General features: G+C 28.7%; 1 protein-coding gene across 4 annotated transcripts in view; it reads left to right on the top strand.

The window, feature by feature from the left end:
- The first annotated feature begins 1,182 nt into the window (after positions 1–1,182).
- PCB (Pyruvate carboxylase) overlaps positions 1,183–18,986 on the top strand; it is a 21,945-nt gene continuing 4,141 nt past the window's right edge. Inside the window, exons 1-10 of one of the 4 annotated variants that reach the window (XM_018461521.1) lie at positions 1,183–1,291; positions 3,422–3,534; positions 9,609–10,140; positions 12,067–12,383; positions 12,622–12,772; positions 14,497–14,708; positions 15,382–15,584; positions 16,155–16,416; positions 16,844–17,162; positions 18,399–18,449. In XM_018461521.1, coding sequence (XP_018317023.1) covers positions 10,008–10,140; positions 12,067–12,383; positions 12,622–12,772; positions 14,497–14,708; positions 15,382–15,584; positions 16,155–16,416; positions 16,844–17,162; positions 18,399–18,449 — 1,648 coding nt within the window. In that variant the 5' untranslated portion in view covers positions 1,183–1,291; positions 3,422–3,534; positions 9,609–10,007. Of the gene's footprint in view, positions 1,292–3,421; positions 3,537–9,608; positions 10,141–12,066; positions 12,384–12,621; positions 12,773–14,496; positions 14,709–15,381; positions 15,585–16,154; positions 16,417–16,843; positions 17,163–18,398; positions 18,450–18,986 lie in introns of those variants that run through there. The other 3 variants (XM_018461520.1, XM_018461522.1, XM_018461523.1) reach the window with 3 other exon arrangements.

The raw sequence follows: 18,986 nt of genomic DNA, 5'->3' as shown, positions 1-18,986 counted from the left end.
TATGTGCTTTCTAGGATATTATTCTGATTATTAAGTGATTATATATACTTATTTGCATACAAGATTATTTATAAGATCAAGAACATTGTATTAGATTATTATATAACGATTCATATTGGATCCGTGCTGCACAGCCTATTTGCATTAGCTAGCTTAGGTAGACCAAAATAATTCCGTGTATATATATATTGTAAACATTGTATGTGCATATTCGAAGTGTCTGTTAAGGATATGGCGGATAACATAATCAATTAGTCATTTAAATTTAAATAAACTTATAATTTTGGAATAATTATTGCGACAGCGCGCAGTAAGAGTTCTATTTATTAGAAGTAGGGAATTATATATTATATATGTGTTTTTACACATTCAAGTATATTTTTATCAATAACTATCAAACGTGATTTTCCGCGATGTGGATAATCGACCCACTCAAACCTCACATATGTGCTAACTCTTCGCCATAATCCTATCGGATACTTTGATCCTACACGTATGTCTCGACAATCACGATGCGGCTTACCGATCGTGGTCCGTTTACTATTGAGAATTGAATTGTTAATTGAAATTGGGAATGGACTAGCTCACGCCTAATTAGGGCCTATAAGTGTATACAAATAAATAAAATATTAAGAAACAATTTCTACAATGTTCATGTTGAAGCACAGTTTCAGCAACGATTACTTTAAAACTTGATTTAAAACTTTTTAAAGAACAAACTTTATCTAAAACTATTTAATTTACATTGTAGTTTTATTTTTAAATATCTAGCTAACAGAATCAATCAGTAGACTACTGTATTTTAAAATCAAACGAGATAATTAAAATACTAGAAAAAATGAATTATCGCAACGAACTTTTAATTATGATGATTTAATAAATGTCTTTCCTTGTTTTTATGTCTTCATTCTCTAATCAAATCATAGCAGAGTTCATATTCTTTCTACTTAGAATTTTTCTTTTTTCTCTTCTCCACAGCATAAATATTTATTTCATTTTAAAAGCAAAGGACGAGAAACGTGAAAAAAGAAAATATCTAACTTTAATTAATAAATAAAAATATATACATATATTAGGAAACTTTTAACAAACATTTCCACCAAAAGATGGCAGCAGCACACTCAACCATCCTATTAAACAGATATTCTGACGCCGCGCAAAGCGCAGGCTCGACTGCCAATCGCCTCTATTTCTGTAGACGTCGAGCGCGTGTGCCAGAGAGACTGTTCAGTGCGGCTTAGACTTCAGCCGGACGAGTCTAGGCTATATCTCGTTCCTGGCGAGCAACACAGTAAGTACACGAATTACTGACTGAAATCGACAGAATCCATTGTACGTTTACCTCAACTGGCATGTCGTTAGTATCGGGTCGACGTGTTCGATAGTGGTTCATCAAAACCGGAATATATAATCTCACTCAGAGCCCCGAGTGTGTGCCGAATAGTAAACCGTGTGTCGTAATATGTAGAAAAGTGTGACGTTGAATGATTTCGCAATGAAAAAATAAAAAATTAATTGTTCGACCAGTTACACGCGATTTTTTATTTTGTGAATCACTGACATATCGTGTCAATAAAGAATGTGTGATAAAATCTATTCTATCTTCGACTTGCTTATATAATTTTTGTCATAATATTTTCAATTAGTAATTGTAATGAAATAACGATTCAGGAAAAATAAAATTTAATTAGAATATTTTTAATATTTCATTAAATCTATTTCGCAATGAAAAAATAAAAAATTAATTGTTCGACCAGTTACACGCGATTTTTTATTTTGTGAATCACTGACATATCGTGTCAATAAAGAATGTGTGATAAAATCTATTCTATCTTCGACTTGCTTATATAATTTTTGTCATAATATTTTCAATTAGTAATTGTAATGAAATAACGATTCAGGAAAAATAAAATTTAATTAGAATATTTTCAATATTTCATTAAATCATTAAATGCTATTCAGATATTAAGATAGTTATTAGGAATTCTGAAGAGGAATTAATATTTTATTATTTTATATAAATAAAAACTATTATAAATTTCTATATATATTGAAAATTAATGTTAAAGTTTTGAATTTAAAAGAAAAAATTTCGATATTTCTGTATTATTCATGATATCATAAGATAGCTGTCCTTTGTACCAACCATCACAAGTATATGTTTTGATATATTTCGTAGTTAATTGATTATATTCTTTTCGTGAGTTTTACTCTAATTTTGAAGATCATACATTTGTAAATATAATAGTATGTGAAAATAGTGTATAATCCACACAGGCATTGAAAAAAATTTACTATATCTTAATAAATATTTCTTTGAATATTTATAAATAAACATTTATTGAATATTAACATATATTTGTTTGTTACAAGAACCATTAACTTGATTTAACTGTCATTTTTTTCATTGAGTGAACATTTGTTTACTGTAAGTAAATGTTTCTTCAAATATAAAAAAAAAATATTTATTAAGATATAATACTTTTATTCAATGTAGACTTAACTTGAAGAATTAAATACAATAGTAAGCGATTCTCTTCGCAATAGAAATGTCTAAGATTACGTTACTGAGAGTTATATCACTCACATTTGCACAAGTGCGTATTAACATTAATTGGTACAAAGTCATAAAAGCTGATACATTTGAAGAATGGTAAATCTTTGCAGTTATAGCGGCTCGCCATGTTAATGCAGGGTCAAAGATCGCGTTCTTTAATATCAAACGTATATCAAAGAAATGATGTTCTTATCACAAGAGCAAAGATAGACGTTTGTTAGATTTAAATATTTCTCGAATGATCGAGATGTATCATCCTTGAAGGAATCAAACATAAGAAAAAAACGAGCGTGATAATACATAGTCTAGTCAGACTAATAATTTGCATAACCTGTTTCTTTATGTAACAGTTTTTGTGTTTGTGATAAAAAAATTAAGAAGTCATTCACTGTTAACAGACATAATGTTTGATAAAAATTCACAAAAGGGAAGTAAACAGCAATAATATCCCTTCGTTGTCATTTTTTTTTTATAGAAAAAAAGTCGCGATAGTTTTCTGTATTTGATTTTCTCAAAGTTATATATGCACAGATACGTTACTATCATTACGTTTACTATCGTTACGTCTCTAGCGCTAGATTTATCCGATTAGCTTGTAAAGTAAAATAAAAATTTTTTAAATCAAACTGAACGTTTAAAATTCCATTAAATGTAAGAAACAAATGTTAAAAATTTTTTTAAATTAAAAAAACAAAAATATTTGACGTCTTTTTGTTTAATTTTTAATTATTAATTTTTCATTATTACGTATTTGTACTTATGAATCATGCATGAGGAATGAAATGTTTGAATATGACAGAAAAGGTATAGAATTAGTCAATATTTTCCATTTTTTTAATGATTGTGATGAATGAATTATAATAGATAACAAAAATAGACTATCAATTCTGACGAAATGACCTTTACTGCAATGTATTTCGTGTACACACAACTGACACATCGTGGAACCTGCAGACAGCACGTGCGCCTCACGTTGTGTGTATGTAAATCATTTGATATTCTTTTAATTCATTATCTCCCGACTCTTTCTTCTTTACATCATTTTCCGTATTTTCTGGTTTTGTAAATCCTTTAATCACCATAGTCATTAATATATTTTCTAACTTATTATACTTGAAGAAGCAATAGCAGATCTTTAATAATTATATATAATATTATTAACAATTATATTTTCTAGGATAATCTTACTTAGGTGTACAAATAAAGATGATAGATCAACTTTTTCAATAGATTCTGGGCGAGGTTCTCATTACGAGAAATCAATACACCTCTAGCGTACATATTGACCCACTCTTGTTAAAATCATTCTTATAAAGTTGTCAACAAATGATGCCAATGAACTTTAGTTCTATGTGTAGCGTAATCTATTTTTATATACTCTCTTCTCAGCCATTATTATTATATATTAAATATTTTCCTCCAACGCAAATTGCGATTCATGCAAATCACAGAAAATCACGTGGAAAAAATGTACTTCTCTTTATTTTATGATGTAATTGATAATCGTGTTGTTAGTACGTTTTAGAAACATAATCATTATTCAATTGAATTTTAATTTTATTATAATAATTTCATTATAAATTAAATAAAAGAATATCATAGTTATTATTGCGGTATTTATTCTACAATGAATAAATCCTTCTTGGAAAGAAATATTTTATTGATTTCGTTATACATTAATTTCATATAATTTGTTTGTATTGTTGTAAATAGCTATGTAAAAGTATCACTTGTTATATTAAAGTCTATGTATATAGATAATGGATCAGCTATTTCTAAAAGCACAGTGCGGATTGATGTGATTTAAAGATATCCTAGTGTATATATGCATTGACATACCCCATTTACTCACTAACAAATGGAAGTCATCACAATTCATTGGCGCAACATTAGCCCAACATGTCCCCAATGTATGCCAATATTTAACCAATGTTTCGCCAATGAATTGTGCTGCTCGGGTAATGTGTTGCATATCAATGATAAACCTGATTATCATTTGATTATCATTAACTTGTCATCTTATCATTTAACTATCTTGGCATTGCCCAGATTTAAACCTGTACCGCAATGACAAAATCCTGATAAAACCAATCGATAAAAGTGAAAGTGTGAAACGTTTTTCCACGTTTGCTTTTTATGTACTCATGAAGCAACCAAGTGCACGAGACAGGCGACAGTTAACACACATAGGAATTCGATTACAGCCTCGTACCCAAACCTTAAAAAGTCAATTGGTGAAAATGAAGCCAGCTGTCGTTCGTTATCATCTAATTGAATCGCTATTCTGTAATTATATTGTAGGTATAGAAAACAGATCAGGTAATTCTAAGTCTTCTACGGTCGTGATTTATGGCACGCAGTAATTAATTTCTCATTTATTTATGCACTGTGATTGCAGATTGAATAATAACCACTAATAAGCGATGTGAGATATTTATTTTTTAATATTTAAAACTTTTTAATATTTCAAACAGAGATGTTAATAAAACCGCAAGGTCGTCTTCATGCAAATTGTGACCACAACAATCATTACACTACGGATATGATTTATGTCAATTGTAGTCTACGAGAAGATTATGTTCGTAAACCAATAAAATCTACAATAATAGTGACAAAGCAAAAAAAAAACAAACTATGAACTTATATTTGTATTGAAATTTTATATAATATTTAATGTTGTAATAAGGTTAAAAGGATGAATACACGGAAACAATATATTAAAAAAATTATTTTGTTAGATATTTCCTAAATATTTAATATTTAAATTAAAAAGAATTTTTCATAATAAAAATCTCTTATTTTAATTTTTATTACATTTCCTCTTTTTCGACAAACGCGCGTATTATTATTGCTATTGAAGATTAGATACATACAATATTCATTGAATTTTTCGACTATCTTATCACGTATGCTAATCGTATTACGTTTTATCTTATTTTATTTTATTTATTGCTAGATAAATGGTTATAACTATAATTTCTAACAAAGATAACGTGCGTTAAATGCATAAAGTCTGCATGCAGATATTACATGAATTATATTTTCAAAAAGCATCTCACGTCAAGTTTTCTTTATGTCACGTACGCGTATTAGAAAAAAAAATAATACAATTGGGACAACGACGCGTGTTATGCGAGCAAAGGGTGAATAGTTCACGCGATTAAAACTATCTCGATTTTGTAACTGTTGCACCAGACAGAGCAATTCATTTACACCAATTGAAGATTGTATTCGGGACAAAGGTCTTACGAAAATGTACAGGCACGGTTCTTCAGTCGAAAGTCATACTCGTCCGACGGAATTCCGAAAGTTCGATCACGTGATTACAAGTAATTCAGCAAAAACACAATACCCAATGTAAATGCGAGATCTAGTCCAGATAGATATTCATCTGTTTCACATATTCCACTAATATATATCAACTTTTATTAAGACATGTAAAAGACTAATGCATAAAATTTAGCTAATATATATCAATTTTTGCAATGTTGCTTTCGAATAATTTACACCATTATTTTGCAGACAAACATATTTTGCATAATAATGCAAAACTAAAATATATTATAGGAAAAAAGAATTCGATGTTAATAAAACAAAAAATGAGATGATATAATAAAAATAATAGTATTTTTTCATTATTTTATTATCTAATATAATTTAATTAATTTATCATCGATTTAATAGAGTTTGTCACAATCACGATTTATTTAGCGTGTCACTGGACAATTATATTACTGAAATATATGTATACATCGCATCAATTTGATACTATTACATAAAACATATATTACATTTTGAGTCGGAATTCCCCAGCTATATTCAGTCATCGCGATGACAAATTTATATTCATAACTCAAGAGTTTCTTCCGTTGATGGCAGACGAGATATCGAAGTAATTTTTATTAACTGCGCGTAGATTCGATTTCAACTCTTACGGCGAATATATAATCTGTATTATAATTACAAATGACAATTATAAATGCATTCCATTGATCGATATGCAGATGTGCGTCTTATCGGCGTGACAAGTGATTTTCCGGCAATTCGTGGTGTTAAAAGCGCCATTTTCTCTTATCACGTGTGTCACACATATAATAACGACTTGAGACGATATGAATCACCGATGTCTGAAGAAAAGAAAATAAATCCTATTTCCTCTTATATACGGTTTCATAATCTAAGATAATGTTGATATATATATACGTTTATTATGCATAAAAATACTGTTATGAGCTGCTTTGTAAATTGTATTCAATATATTTGATACATTAATAGATATTTAACCAACACTTAATTAAAATATGTTTCGTCTGATAAGCTAGCATAAAATATTATTATTGCTTTAAGTAGAAAGTGTAAATCAACTAAATAAGGTTTAATATAAAATAAATATTTAGCAAATAAAACAAATACATGTACTTATTAAAAATATGAATAAAAATTTCATAATTAATTGTAAATTTTTATGTATATTTAATTAAAAAAGTTAAAAAATATTTTAATCTAAATAATTCTTTTAATGTAGTTCTATAATTATTAATTTACTGTGTGCTAAATTAATATTCGCGATTAATTTTAAATCACTCTGTTTCTTCGCATTTCTGCTATTGCGATATTTAACAAACGGCAGAGTTTATTCATGAAACGATTCATGAAACCTTGGTTAAGAGTTAACGGTAAGAACCAATTTCACCAAGGCCCAGTTCCACAATTCACGGTTAACTCTTAACCGAGATTTAACTTATTCATTGTCTCTTTCCAATTCTAGAATTGGAAAAAGATAAGAAACAAGTTGAACCTCGGTTAAGAGTTAACCGTGAGTTATGGAACTGGGCCTAAGTGTTCTATCCTGAACAGTAGTCAACTTCAACATTTAATATCTCGCTTTACGGGGCCAGAATGACGCTTTTTCTGTCAAATTTGCTCATTTCATACAAAATTGCGTCTAATGAACATAATTTTCTTATGCTCATTCTATTGGAGGTGAGATAACTAAATTAAATGATTATCTGTCATCGTATTGAATGGTCCATTATCAAAGGTACATTATCAGTTACTGGTTAAACCCTGGCGGAAAAAAATGTTTACAGAAAAACTACATAGATTAAGATAAGATTTTAGAAATTCTTAATTTTTCCTAGATATTTGTAGTAGGATGTAGAGTGAGGTTTGTCTTAGAAATTCTTAGTTTTTCGTAGATATTCGTAGTGAGACATAGAGTGTCGTTGTTTGAGAGCGAAGAATTTCTTGATTTTTCAAACAAACAACGCCATTTTACGTTCCACTATGAATATCTATGAAAAACTAAGAATTTCTAAGATCTTGTCTCAATCTATGTAGTTTTTCGTAAAATTTTTTTACCAGGAAAGGTACAACGCTTGCTCACTTTCTATTTGTTATTACTTTTATGAATTATAAGTTAAGATTGACAGTATTAAGTTTTAAATAATTTTTTCTGATTATCTGTTTAACATTTTAGGCAATTCCAACATAAGACAGAATACATATACAACATTTTATGAGATTAAAAAGCGTCTTGAAATTACTTCATTCGAACGCTTGAAAACAATAAATAATTTTTCATAAGAGTATAATTCTCTTCATTATTATAATTGTAAGTTATAAAAGACCTCTGATGCTCATACTACAAACTACATATTTTTACTTTTATAAATATCCAATAAATTTTTTATAAATTCAAATAGTTAAAAATACAACCGGTCAAAGAAACACCATGTTCTCTTACACTATATATTTACCTGATATCAGTTTGTTTGCAAATACATTTATTTTTTATGAGATATATAAATGATAACATAAGCAAAAACCGGTGATATGAATTAATAAAAATTATAAATTGATTTTCATCACTTTCACAATGTATATATAATAATCAATTTACCGCATGGCGATCTTTGATTGACATTGATGTTAACATGTTCTACGTCACTGCAGGACATAAAACATATTTGTAATAATTAACTCATAAAAATATTTTTTATCATAAAAAAGAATTTCAAACGGCTGTTTCTATGTCGAAGTCATGAAATGATATAATATTATTGCGTGAATGGTCGTTGACCATTGATCATGTCGCTGCAGAGTGCATAATCATTGTCATCATAAACTAGTGCAGTATCATCTAAACATATCTTGAATGTATATAAAAATTATATTTTATGTCATATAATCTTTTCTAAATAATTTTTTTAATAATTTCTTTCTACATAAAATATATTTTGTTAAACATTTCTTTTGAAATGAAGGAGCGATAAATGTATTGTATAAAAAATATTATCAACTCTTTTATTCCTTGATGCACGCAGCAATAATTTATTCATGATATGTTTGATTCAATCGATGGCCATAAATTATTCACTTGACGTAAAGTCTAAATTTCCGCTGGATTGTCTTTATACTGAGTATTTTCTATACAAATAAGGCTGGGTTGTTCTATCTTTCGGTAAACTTCAGCTCACTGTCTTACTCTTTTACTATCATATGTTCTAATTCTTTTACTCTTTTGTTTATTCAGTAGGTAAATTATCACATAGCTTATTCAAAGATGAAACAACCGGCCCTAAGTAATGCAAATATTGACTCCAACAGTTGGCTGGTATACCGAAAATATAAGTCAACAAATGCTATATGATGTATCATACGTAGTAAATGAATACTATTCTAGCGCTCTAATTTAGATACGCTCGCAGCTTATTCGATGCAGTATTACGCTCAATGTCACAGATGCGTCAATGAGCCAATTTGCGGACAAAGCAAGTGTTGCGATACTATTCGGTCTTTCACAGATTTGATCTTATTTGATACTTATTATAATTTTATATTACTTCTTTGATAACGAAAAATTTGTCTTCATATTTCAATATGTTGAAGACAAATTTGTATTCTTCAAAAAGACAGATCTTTGTTGTAAAAAAAATTCAGTTTTTAATTTGTTGCTTGTTAATTCAATTCGCAATAATCTTAGTTATAACTTAGAATAATTACTGTAATAATTATTGTACTAAAAGAAAATGGAATTTATCTGTTTCAGAAATATCAAAAATAATTGACGGAATATCAAAGTGTTATCTCAGGAAAACCGACAAGAAAATGATAAAAACTATCATGCCATAGAACGAATGTTTTGAAAAATTTTAAGCTGCGTCTAGCGATAACTTCAAAAGACGTTATCGCAATCATACGAAGACCATTTGGAGTTCGAACTCAAGCGAAGACCGAGACAGAAGTGAAAAGTAGCTTTAAAACGCGAGAATTAATTTGAAAATATTTAAACCGATCTAAACAATTTCAATAGGGAAATAATTCATTTTAAGAAGATAAAGTGTAGAAGTTTATTTTTTAGTTTTTTTTTTATACGAACAAAAGTAACGAAGAATAATTCTGTGAATATTGTGTGGACGTTTTATAAAAATACGTAACAACTAACAAAATGCATTCCATGCGTGCTCATCGGGCGCTAAATAAACATAAAACTGTGTTACAAATATGGAAAATTGCCACGAGATGTTTCAGCACAGATATAGAATACAGACCAATCAGAAGTGTCCTCGTTGCCAATCGAGGTGAGTAAATTGTTATTAACTTTTGATAAAGTAACAAATAACACGAGATTTTTTAAAATTAGTATTTTAAAAAATTATCATAAAAAAAGTCACTTTTACAAAATTTGTTAAATTATAGTACTTTTCTTTTGTAATCTTCAATACGTAGCAAAAAACATATATTGTCATTATATCATTATTATTATTATGCATATCAAAATAAAAAAATATTTTAAACACTTCGATTAAAAAGAAAGAAAATATTTCAACATTTTTAATGTATGTTTATTACATTATTTTTTCCATAGCTAAATATTCTGTAAGTTTAATAAATATTAATTATATTAATTAAATATGCAATGTAAATTATTAAAATTCTTTTCTACAAAGAGTAATCTTGACCTTTCCAAATATATCATTGTGTTGTAATTTAGATTATTTGATAAGTAACTTCTGTAAACGAATTTTGAAAGTTAGAGATAAAGAAATATATATCTCGTGAAGAAAACAGATAAGACAACGGTATATCACATGCATTATTACAAATTCATTCTTGATAATATCATAAACTCATTAATTACATTTGTCGACGGCAATTTGCTGTTATTAATGCTTCATTATTATTTAATATTTTAATAAATTACAAACGCTGTACGTATACAGGGTATAGAACATGATCCTGAATAACATTCAAGAGGTTTTAGCCGTCGGTCGGACAACTTGTGTAATACAAATGTCGACTATACTGTAATTTTCGAGCCTTATAACTCGAAAAATATTTAATGACAAAATATTTTATTATAGTATTTTGAAAAGCTCTTGAGGTAAGCTACAAGAAAATGTAATGAAAAATAGGGGGTTCCAATTAAAAAAATCGACGTGACTTTGACCTGGTCTTGATAACGCCATCCAAGATCAAACCAATGATACCTTCTTATGATACCTTCTATATACCTCCCCTTCCAAACCATATAACTATTGAAACATTTTTTCGTATCTACCATGGTTTTTGAAAAATCTTAATGCATTATTTAAATGGGACACCCTGTATATAATTATATATCAAAAATTTGAATCTTTGTTTATTTTATTATATTTTCTAATAAAAAATATACTGTGGTATTTTACTTGTAATGTATATATAGTTAATAACACACACACACGTTGGGGAAGTAGTAGAAAAGAATTAGTACACATTTCAAATAAATTGCTACTTTCATTGAAAGCAATCATCATTACTTTCACTGGATATAATATATCGACGTTGCTTGAATTGATGGATTAATGAATGTTATCAATGACTTGTTGATTTTTATAGGATAAGGTTGTGTGATTAATCAATACGAGGAACAACGTTGTTCTTTATGTAGGACCAAGAATCGAGTATATCTTAAGCACTCCATTAAATTAAACCGTATACCTTAATTTACTCGTATCGTAATCGTAATACATTTCAATGAACTCCATAGCTCACATATTTTTTATTTATATTGTCATTCTAAATCTGCTATGAGATTAATAAAAAATACGTTTTGAAATTATTTTAAATATTCATATTAATATTTAAAAAAAATAAAAATAATCTTTCGAGAAAATTTTAATTTCAATTTGTTTAATTCACTCAATTAATTAACTCGTTTTCAAAAATTTTTATATGCATATATTTTTCAAAATATTACTGTCTATATAAAATTTTTGAAAAGTTAAACAAATTGAAAGTAGTTTTCTCTAACAAAAATTTTATTAAAAACCATCTTTTCTTCATTTCCTTAATTTTCACCTGGCTAATACATTTAACATTAAATATATTAGCCAGGTTTGAAGATACAGTTAATATAAAACTGTCACAAAAAATTAATAAAGTACTATAATGCCCAATTTTTTAAGTCATATTATTTTTTTATAATTTTTTGTGTAAAATTTTAACTTTCAAATATAATATTTCAGGAGAAATTGCCATTCGTGTATTTCGTGCTTGTTCGGATGGCATTCGCTCCGTAGCGATTTATTCGGAGCAGGATAAAATGCAGATGCACCGTCAGAAAGCAGACGAAGGTTATTTAGTAGGCAAAGGATTACCACCCGTTCAGGCTTACCTAAATATTTCTGAGATTATTCAAGTAGCCAAGGAAAACAATGTTGACGCCATACATCCTGGTTACGGATTCCTTTCCGAAAGAGCAGACTTTGCTCGAGCGGTTACTAATGCAGGCATCAGATTCATTGGACCTAGTCCTAAAGTTGTCCAACAAATGGGAGACAAGGTGAAATATTATTGACAGAATATTAAATTATATATTTAATATTTGTTAATGTATGACGTGATTCCAAATTGTTATGTTTCGGATTTAAAATTCCTAAACGCAGTAATATAAAACATTGAAAATTTATAGAACTGCTCACCACATATAACATTCTAGAAATGACTTTGATTAATTTTAGTTGCAAAATTCTCCGACAATCTTAGAATCAAGACACAATATAATACAATTTGATTGATAGGTGGCTGCCAGACAAGCCGCGATTCAAGCTGGAGTACCCATTGTTCCGGGAACAGATGGGCCAGTAACAAGTTCTGATGAGGCAATGGAGTTTTGCATGAAGCACGGTCTTCCGGTTATCTTTAAGGCAGCGTACGGAGGTGGAGGACGAGGTATGTCTAATAGCGAATTCGATTGGATGCACTCAGTACGCACTGGTGCACATTAAAGCCGTCGTACACAAAATAACATAAAGATATGTTTATTAATAAACATAGAAATCGATTAAATCATGAAATACTCAATACATTTTATTTTATTAGGTAAAATATGTATTTCATAATTAGAAAGATCTGGATTTTATTTTTATATTCAAATTAAATTAATGTACAAGGGCTTTAATATGCATCAGTGCGCACTAATGCTTCCAATCGAATTCGCCATAAGACATCAAGAACTAATACATTTTCTATTATTTTAATTTACTTAAATATAAAAAGAATATTAAGAACATCACAAAACTGCTATAAAAACTTAAATACCATAAATTTTAAATCTTCAAACAGGAGCAATAGATTTACTTATAAACTCACTCTCTCTCTCTCTCTCTTTCTCTCTACTAAAAAGTAATTTAAAATTTGTTACTTTATTGCAAAGATAATTCGATATGTTGGCATTATCAGATTTACTTGAAAAGTTTTATACTATTGTATACACGTTATTCATACATAAACTAAAATTCATGCAGAAAATAAAAGTAAATTTACCGTAAAACAATTGGCTGTAGCTACGTAAATATAGATCATAAGGATGTTTTTTTCTGTTGAATAATGTCTTACGTGTTTGAAAAACGCGTCTATTCGTTATCGAACAATGCAAACATTATCGACACTCAAACTATATTTATGGCAAGTTACTCTGCGATGACAAAACGACTTACAGAGTAAGCCTGCTGCACAAAAATGCATAACCTAATAATAGATATTTAAGTACGTTATGATATTTAAGTATGTTATGTAAAATAACTAAAAAAATTTTTTTAAATTATAGTAATGTTGCAATAATTTAAAAATGGTGTGTTTTTCTAATATAATTAAAAGTTCATTTTTATTAAAATAAAATAAAATCAACGCAGTCATGTATGGGCTATCAAATTATGTTACTTTACTGAGAGAGAGAGAGAGAGAGAGAGAGAGAGAGAGAGAGAGAATAATAATAATAAATATGTTATAATTTCATTTTTTGTTCACAAGACAGAAAAATATTTTCTTTGTATTATTTGTCATATCAGTATGATTGTATAAATTTTAAATGTTCATGTACGTATTTAGTATTACATTTTTTAACAGGAGAGAAATAGGCTACGTTTACACCGTGCGCGCGTGCACTTAATCCGCGACCTAAACATTAAGTACCCTTGTTTATCTTCTAAGATAAACAAAGATACATATCGTGTAGGTCATGGACTAAGAGCACGGTGTAAACGTAGCCATAGATAGTTTGCATACTAAATTTATTAATTACTTTGATATAATAAGATGATTTCATAATTAGCGTTAATTCGTAAGACACATATATTAAAGATGAAAATTTCAATTTTATTAACTAATATTTAAGGAATGAATTTATGGAATTCTGTCAATGTTTCTCAAAATTAATTATATATGGAAATGTGACATTATTAAAAAATTTTGTCATTGTATAGATATGAGGAAAAAAAACCGAAATAAAAAGGGCAATTAAGAATCAATGTACGATTTTAAATAAGCTAAAAAATTTTTTTTAGTTAATATAATACGAGCAAACTGTTAGATGTTTCGGCTCCGTTTCGAGCTCTCTTCAGAATAACTTGAATTTAAATCTAAATAAATTTAAATCATTTTTATTAATTTTATAGGTATGAGAGTTGTAAGAGAAATGGAGGAGGTACGTGAAATGTTCGATCGTGCGTCTTCCGAAGCAGCGGCTGCTTTTGGAAATGGCGCAATGTTCATTGAGAAATTCATTGAGAGACCACGTCATATCGAAGTTCAATTACTTGGAGATCACGCTGGCAATATTGTACATTTATATGAACGCGATTGTTCCGTGCAGCGTCGTCACCAAAAGGTTAGTATTCTGGTTAATTTTAATTTAGTACACGTAACAATCAGTTAAAAACATCATAATTGGAACATTGATTATTAAATATAATATTCAATAATCAATATATTTATATAATAATATTTTTATTATTATATAATATTATTATAATTAATAATAATATTATTGAGAGAGAGCAGTTGGAGAGAGCTATTATATTCTCTTTTAAATCTGTCAAACAGATTTTTATTTCTATTTTAAGGAATAGCATTGTATGCAGATATTGTGTTAAAATATAAGATATATGTTAAAATTATTATTCGCTAACCAAACATAATAGAGTTTTTAGTTTGACCAATTTCTTCATTCTGTGAACGAATTAGAATTTGTCGAGTTTTTTCTCCTCAAGGCTTTCTCAAGGATGCGTGAATCCTAAAGGCAATTACATTCACCACGATAGTGTTCGTTCGTCTCTCTCTTATTCGAAACAAGGACAATGACGCAATCATATAAGATTCATGATGTAGTCTGAAGGTTTATATAAACTTTCAAAATAAATGATATCTCGATATCGTAAAATGCGATCCAAACGAGTCTATTGCATTTCTGTATTTATGAACACAATATGACACCAAGAATTCGATTGATATAAAAACTTGAGTATCAAAATTTTATTATAATACTTTCATAAAATACGCAGGTTGTCGAGATTGCGCCAGCTCCAGCATTGTCGCCTAAGGTTCGAGAGAAAATGACTGACTACGCCGTCAAATTGGCAAAACATGTTGGTTATTCGAATGCCGGTACTGTGGAATTCTTGGTCGATGAATCTGGAAATTTCTACTTTATTGAAGTCAATGCCAGATTACAAGTTGAGCACACAGTAACCGAAGAAATAACAGGGTAATGAAAGACACAAAAAATGACAAATATCTTTACATATTTTTTCGTCATTTTCTCTTCTACTTTTTTAAATAATTAAATGCAGAAAATAGAAAGTTATTTTTTAAAAGTAACTATACACTGAAAAAAATATTTGTGTAAAATTACATGATTATGCTAGGTTTTTTCCGACCCAGCATAATCATGTAACATTACTTAAATATAATTGTAAATTTACCTAAATGACTGGAAAATTACATAAATATTTAGGTAATTTTCCAGTCATTTAGGTAAATTTACAATTATATTTAAGTAATGTTACATGATTATGCTGGGTCGGAAAAAACCTAGCATAATCATGTAATTTTACAAATATTTTTTCAGTGTAGTTACTGTTACTAGTTACCGACTCTCCAAAGATATAAACAGTGTCACCAACTCGTTATTAAAAAAAGTAACCTGTAATGGGTGTTACAAATAACGCGTTACTTCCACATTCCCTGATTAAATATAATTTTAACATTAATAATATGCAACGTTTTACTCAAGCGTCAATTATTATATGTCACTTTATTATCGTCATTCTTTCAGAATCGATCTCGTGCAATCCCAAATTCGAATCGCCGAGGGGATGACACTACCAGAACTCAGTATGACGCAAGAAAAAATCATACCACAAGGATTCGCGATTCAGTGTCGAGTGACCACGGAAGATCCGGCTAAGAATTTTCAACCGGATACTGGAAGAATAGAAGTTTTTCGTTCTGGCGAAGGTATGGGCATCCGATTGGATGGAGCCTCCGCATTCGCTGGTGCTATAATCTCACCGTATTACGATTCCCTACTTGTTAAGGTAATAATAATGAATGATCCTAATTGCAAAGAATTTTAACACATTTATAATATTAAGGTAGTACAATTTCAAACATGATACAATTCTGAATGAAATAAAATTGAATTTAACTTTCGAAGTTCAAAGTTTGATTTTTTCCACACAAAGTTTGGCACACGACTTCAATACCCTTCACACAATGAGATTATACAATTACCAAACTTGAATCTCGAAAATTAAACTATTTTCAGAATTATACCATGTTCGAAATTGTATGTGTGTATATTACCCTATCCACTTTTTAAAACTTTTAGAATAAATGTCATTCTTAAAGATTGAAAATTGAACTACTCTTTTTCAAGAGGCTCAATTTTCACTTTTTAGAGTGAAATTTCACTTCAAAGAGTATATTTAAAGAATATAAATAATATATTTTCTGCTTTCTCAGGTAATCGCCCACGCCAGTGATCTGCCATCATCCTGCGCCAAAATGAATCGAGCGCTTCGCGAATTTCGCGTGCGTGGAGTAAAGACGAATATACCTTTTCTACTAAATGTCCTGGAAAATCAAAAGTTCCTCAACGGTATTGTCGATACATATTTCATCGACGAGAATCCTCAGCTTTTTCAGTTGCAGCCGAGCCAGAATCGAGCACAGAAATTGCTTAATTACCTCGGCACCGTCTTAGTGAATGGCCCAAGCACGCCATTAGCTACTCAACTGAAGCCAGCGGACATCAAACCGCATATTCCGCAGATTGCTCTAGGTACACGATCGGTTACCAACAAATGCAATAATTGGGGGTGACATACCCTTTAAACTCTATATTATAGAAAATTTCGATAACTGAATCTCAATTCTATTAAATTTCGATATTGGTAATTAAATTAAATATATCACGTTAGGTGGCCAAATTATTCTAGCCATACTTAGAACAGAGGCGTACGGAGGACGTGCTTTTATGGATCAGCAAAACAGGGATTATATATTTTTCTTTTTTTATTTTTTTTTATTATACAGGATGTCTACTAATTCTCTGATCGGATTAATGTTTGCATAAAGACTGCTGTAAATTAACCTGTGTTTATGAATCGTTGAAGTAGTTGAAGATTCTTTAAAATTTTTGAAAATATTAACAAATGACTGAAGAAATAATTTTAAAACATTTAATGTTTTCTAATATCATAATGAGGTTTCTCCTTCGTTTAAAATCCTTATAAATTTATAAATACTCAACTTTACACACTAAAGATTTACATTACTTTTTATTGAATTGCATTAATCAATAATTAATGATTTAAATAAAGGCAAACAATAATGTTGAATCATGATGCCGGAGACACGGTAGTGTTTCGCATTGATACTCGCGTATATGTATATCTATATACGCCCCATATATATCTATACGCGAACCAACACCTTATACGATAATTTTGAAATATGATATTTACACAATAAATAGTAAACATCCTTTTTGCTTACAAGTAACAAACCGTTTACGCTTTTTTGCTGGGTTTATAGGGATACTCGATTTAACCGTTCTAAAATTCTACTTTTTTTTCTTTTTGGTGTGTTCTTGTGTCTAAATTTCAACATATAATTATTGCACCGCGCTACATTAAGCACACTGCACATTACGCGAATTCGTAAATGGGCTCACGAAACATCTTCATATATCTCTACTTATTATCATTATTTTAACAAGTAATAATACAGCATGCTGTTTTATTGATTACTATTATTTGAAAATAATTCAATATTTTATTCGCTTTAAAATTAAAAAGAAACCCATTTATATTTAAAGTATCACCGGTATACGCTATACGTTTACACATGGGATAAATCCAATAAATCGAGACAAATCCCATAAATCTTTGTCTCTTAAAGATTCATTGTCATATTCTTATAATAGTGACTTACATCTTTAAATATTAATTTCCCTCTTTTACACTCTTCACTCTTTATCGCATGCTTTTATTTTTTTGTTTGGCAATTTTTTTAGACTTTGCTAAGCTTGCAGCTGCAGAAGAGACCAATGATCCCGACATACCAGGTATGGTTACAGTGTTACGTATGTGTAATGCCTTTTTTATTTATATTATTTTAAGATTTAGCATTGTGCAGATTGAAAGAAGCTAAAAACTGGTACAGTATAACAAATTTTGTGTATAATATGAACAAAATTTTTTTTAATTTGTTATTGTTCTTTCAGATTGGCAGACATTTGTTTATTAAAATTTATTCTAAATAAGTTTTTCTAAATTTAATTAATTAATTCAATATATTAAATGCATCAATAGTAAATGAGCTATTACATAATAATGCTATTAACAATAATATAAATATATACTGCTACATTATTAAAATATTAATTTATTATTTAATTCATAGCGATATATTAATTTGCAAATGCTATGCCTGTCTATAAAATATTTTCTTACTCTAAATTTCAAAACATTTTCAAAATGAAAAAATATATTTAATAATGCTATATAATATTTAAAGTAATATTTAACAACGAGAATTTTTATTTGATACTTAATGTCTTCCATATAATTATATATATATATATATATATAATATATATTTA

Source organism: Mycetomoellerius zeteki, unplaced genomic scaffold (genome assembly GCF_001594055.1).
Source record: "Mycetomoellerius zeteki isolate Tzet28-1 unplaced genomic scaffold, Tzet1.0 scaffold122, whole genome shotgun sequence".
In the NCBI taxonomy this organism is placed as follows: domain Eukaryota; kingdom Metazoa; phylum Arthropoda; class Insecta; order Hymenoptera; family Formicidae; genus Mycetomoellerius; species Mycetomoellerius zeteki.
This window is presented reverse-complemented; position numbering and strand designations above follow the sequence as displayed.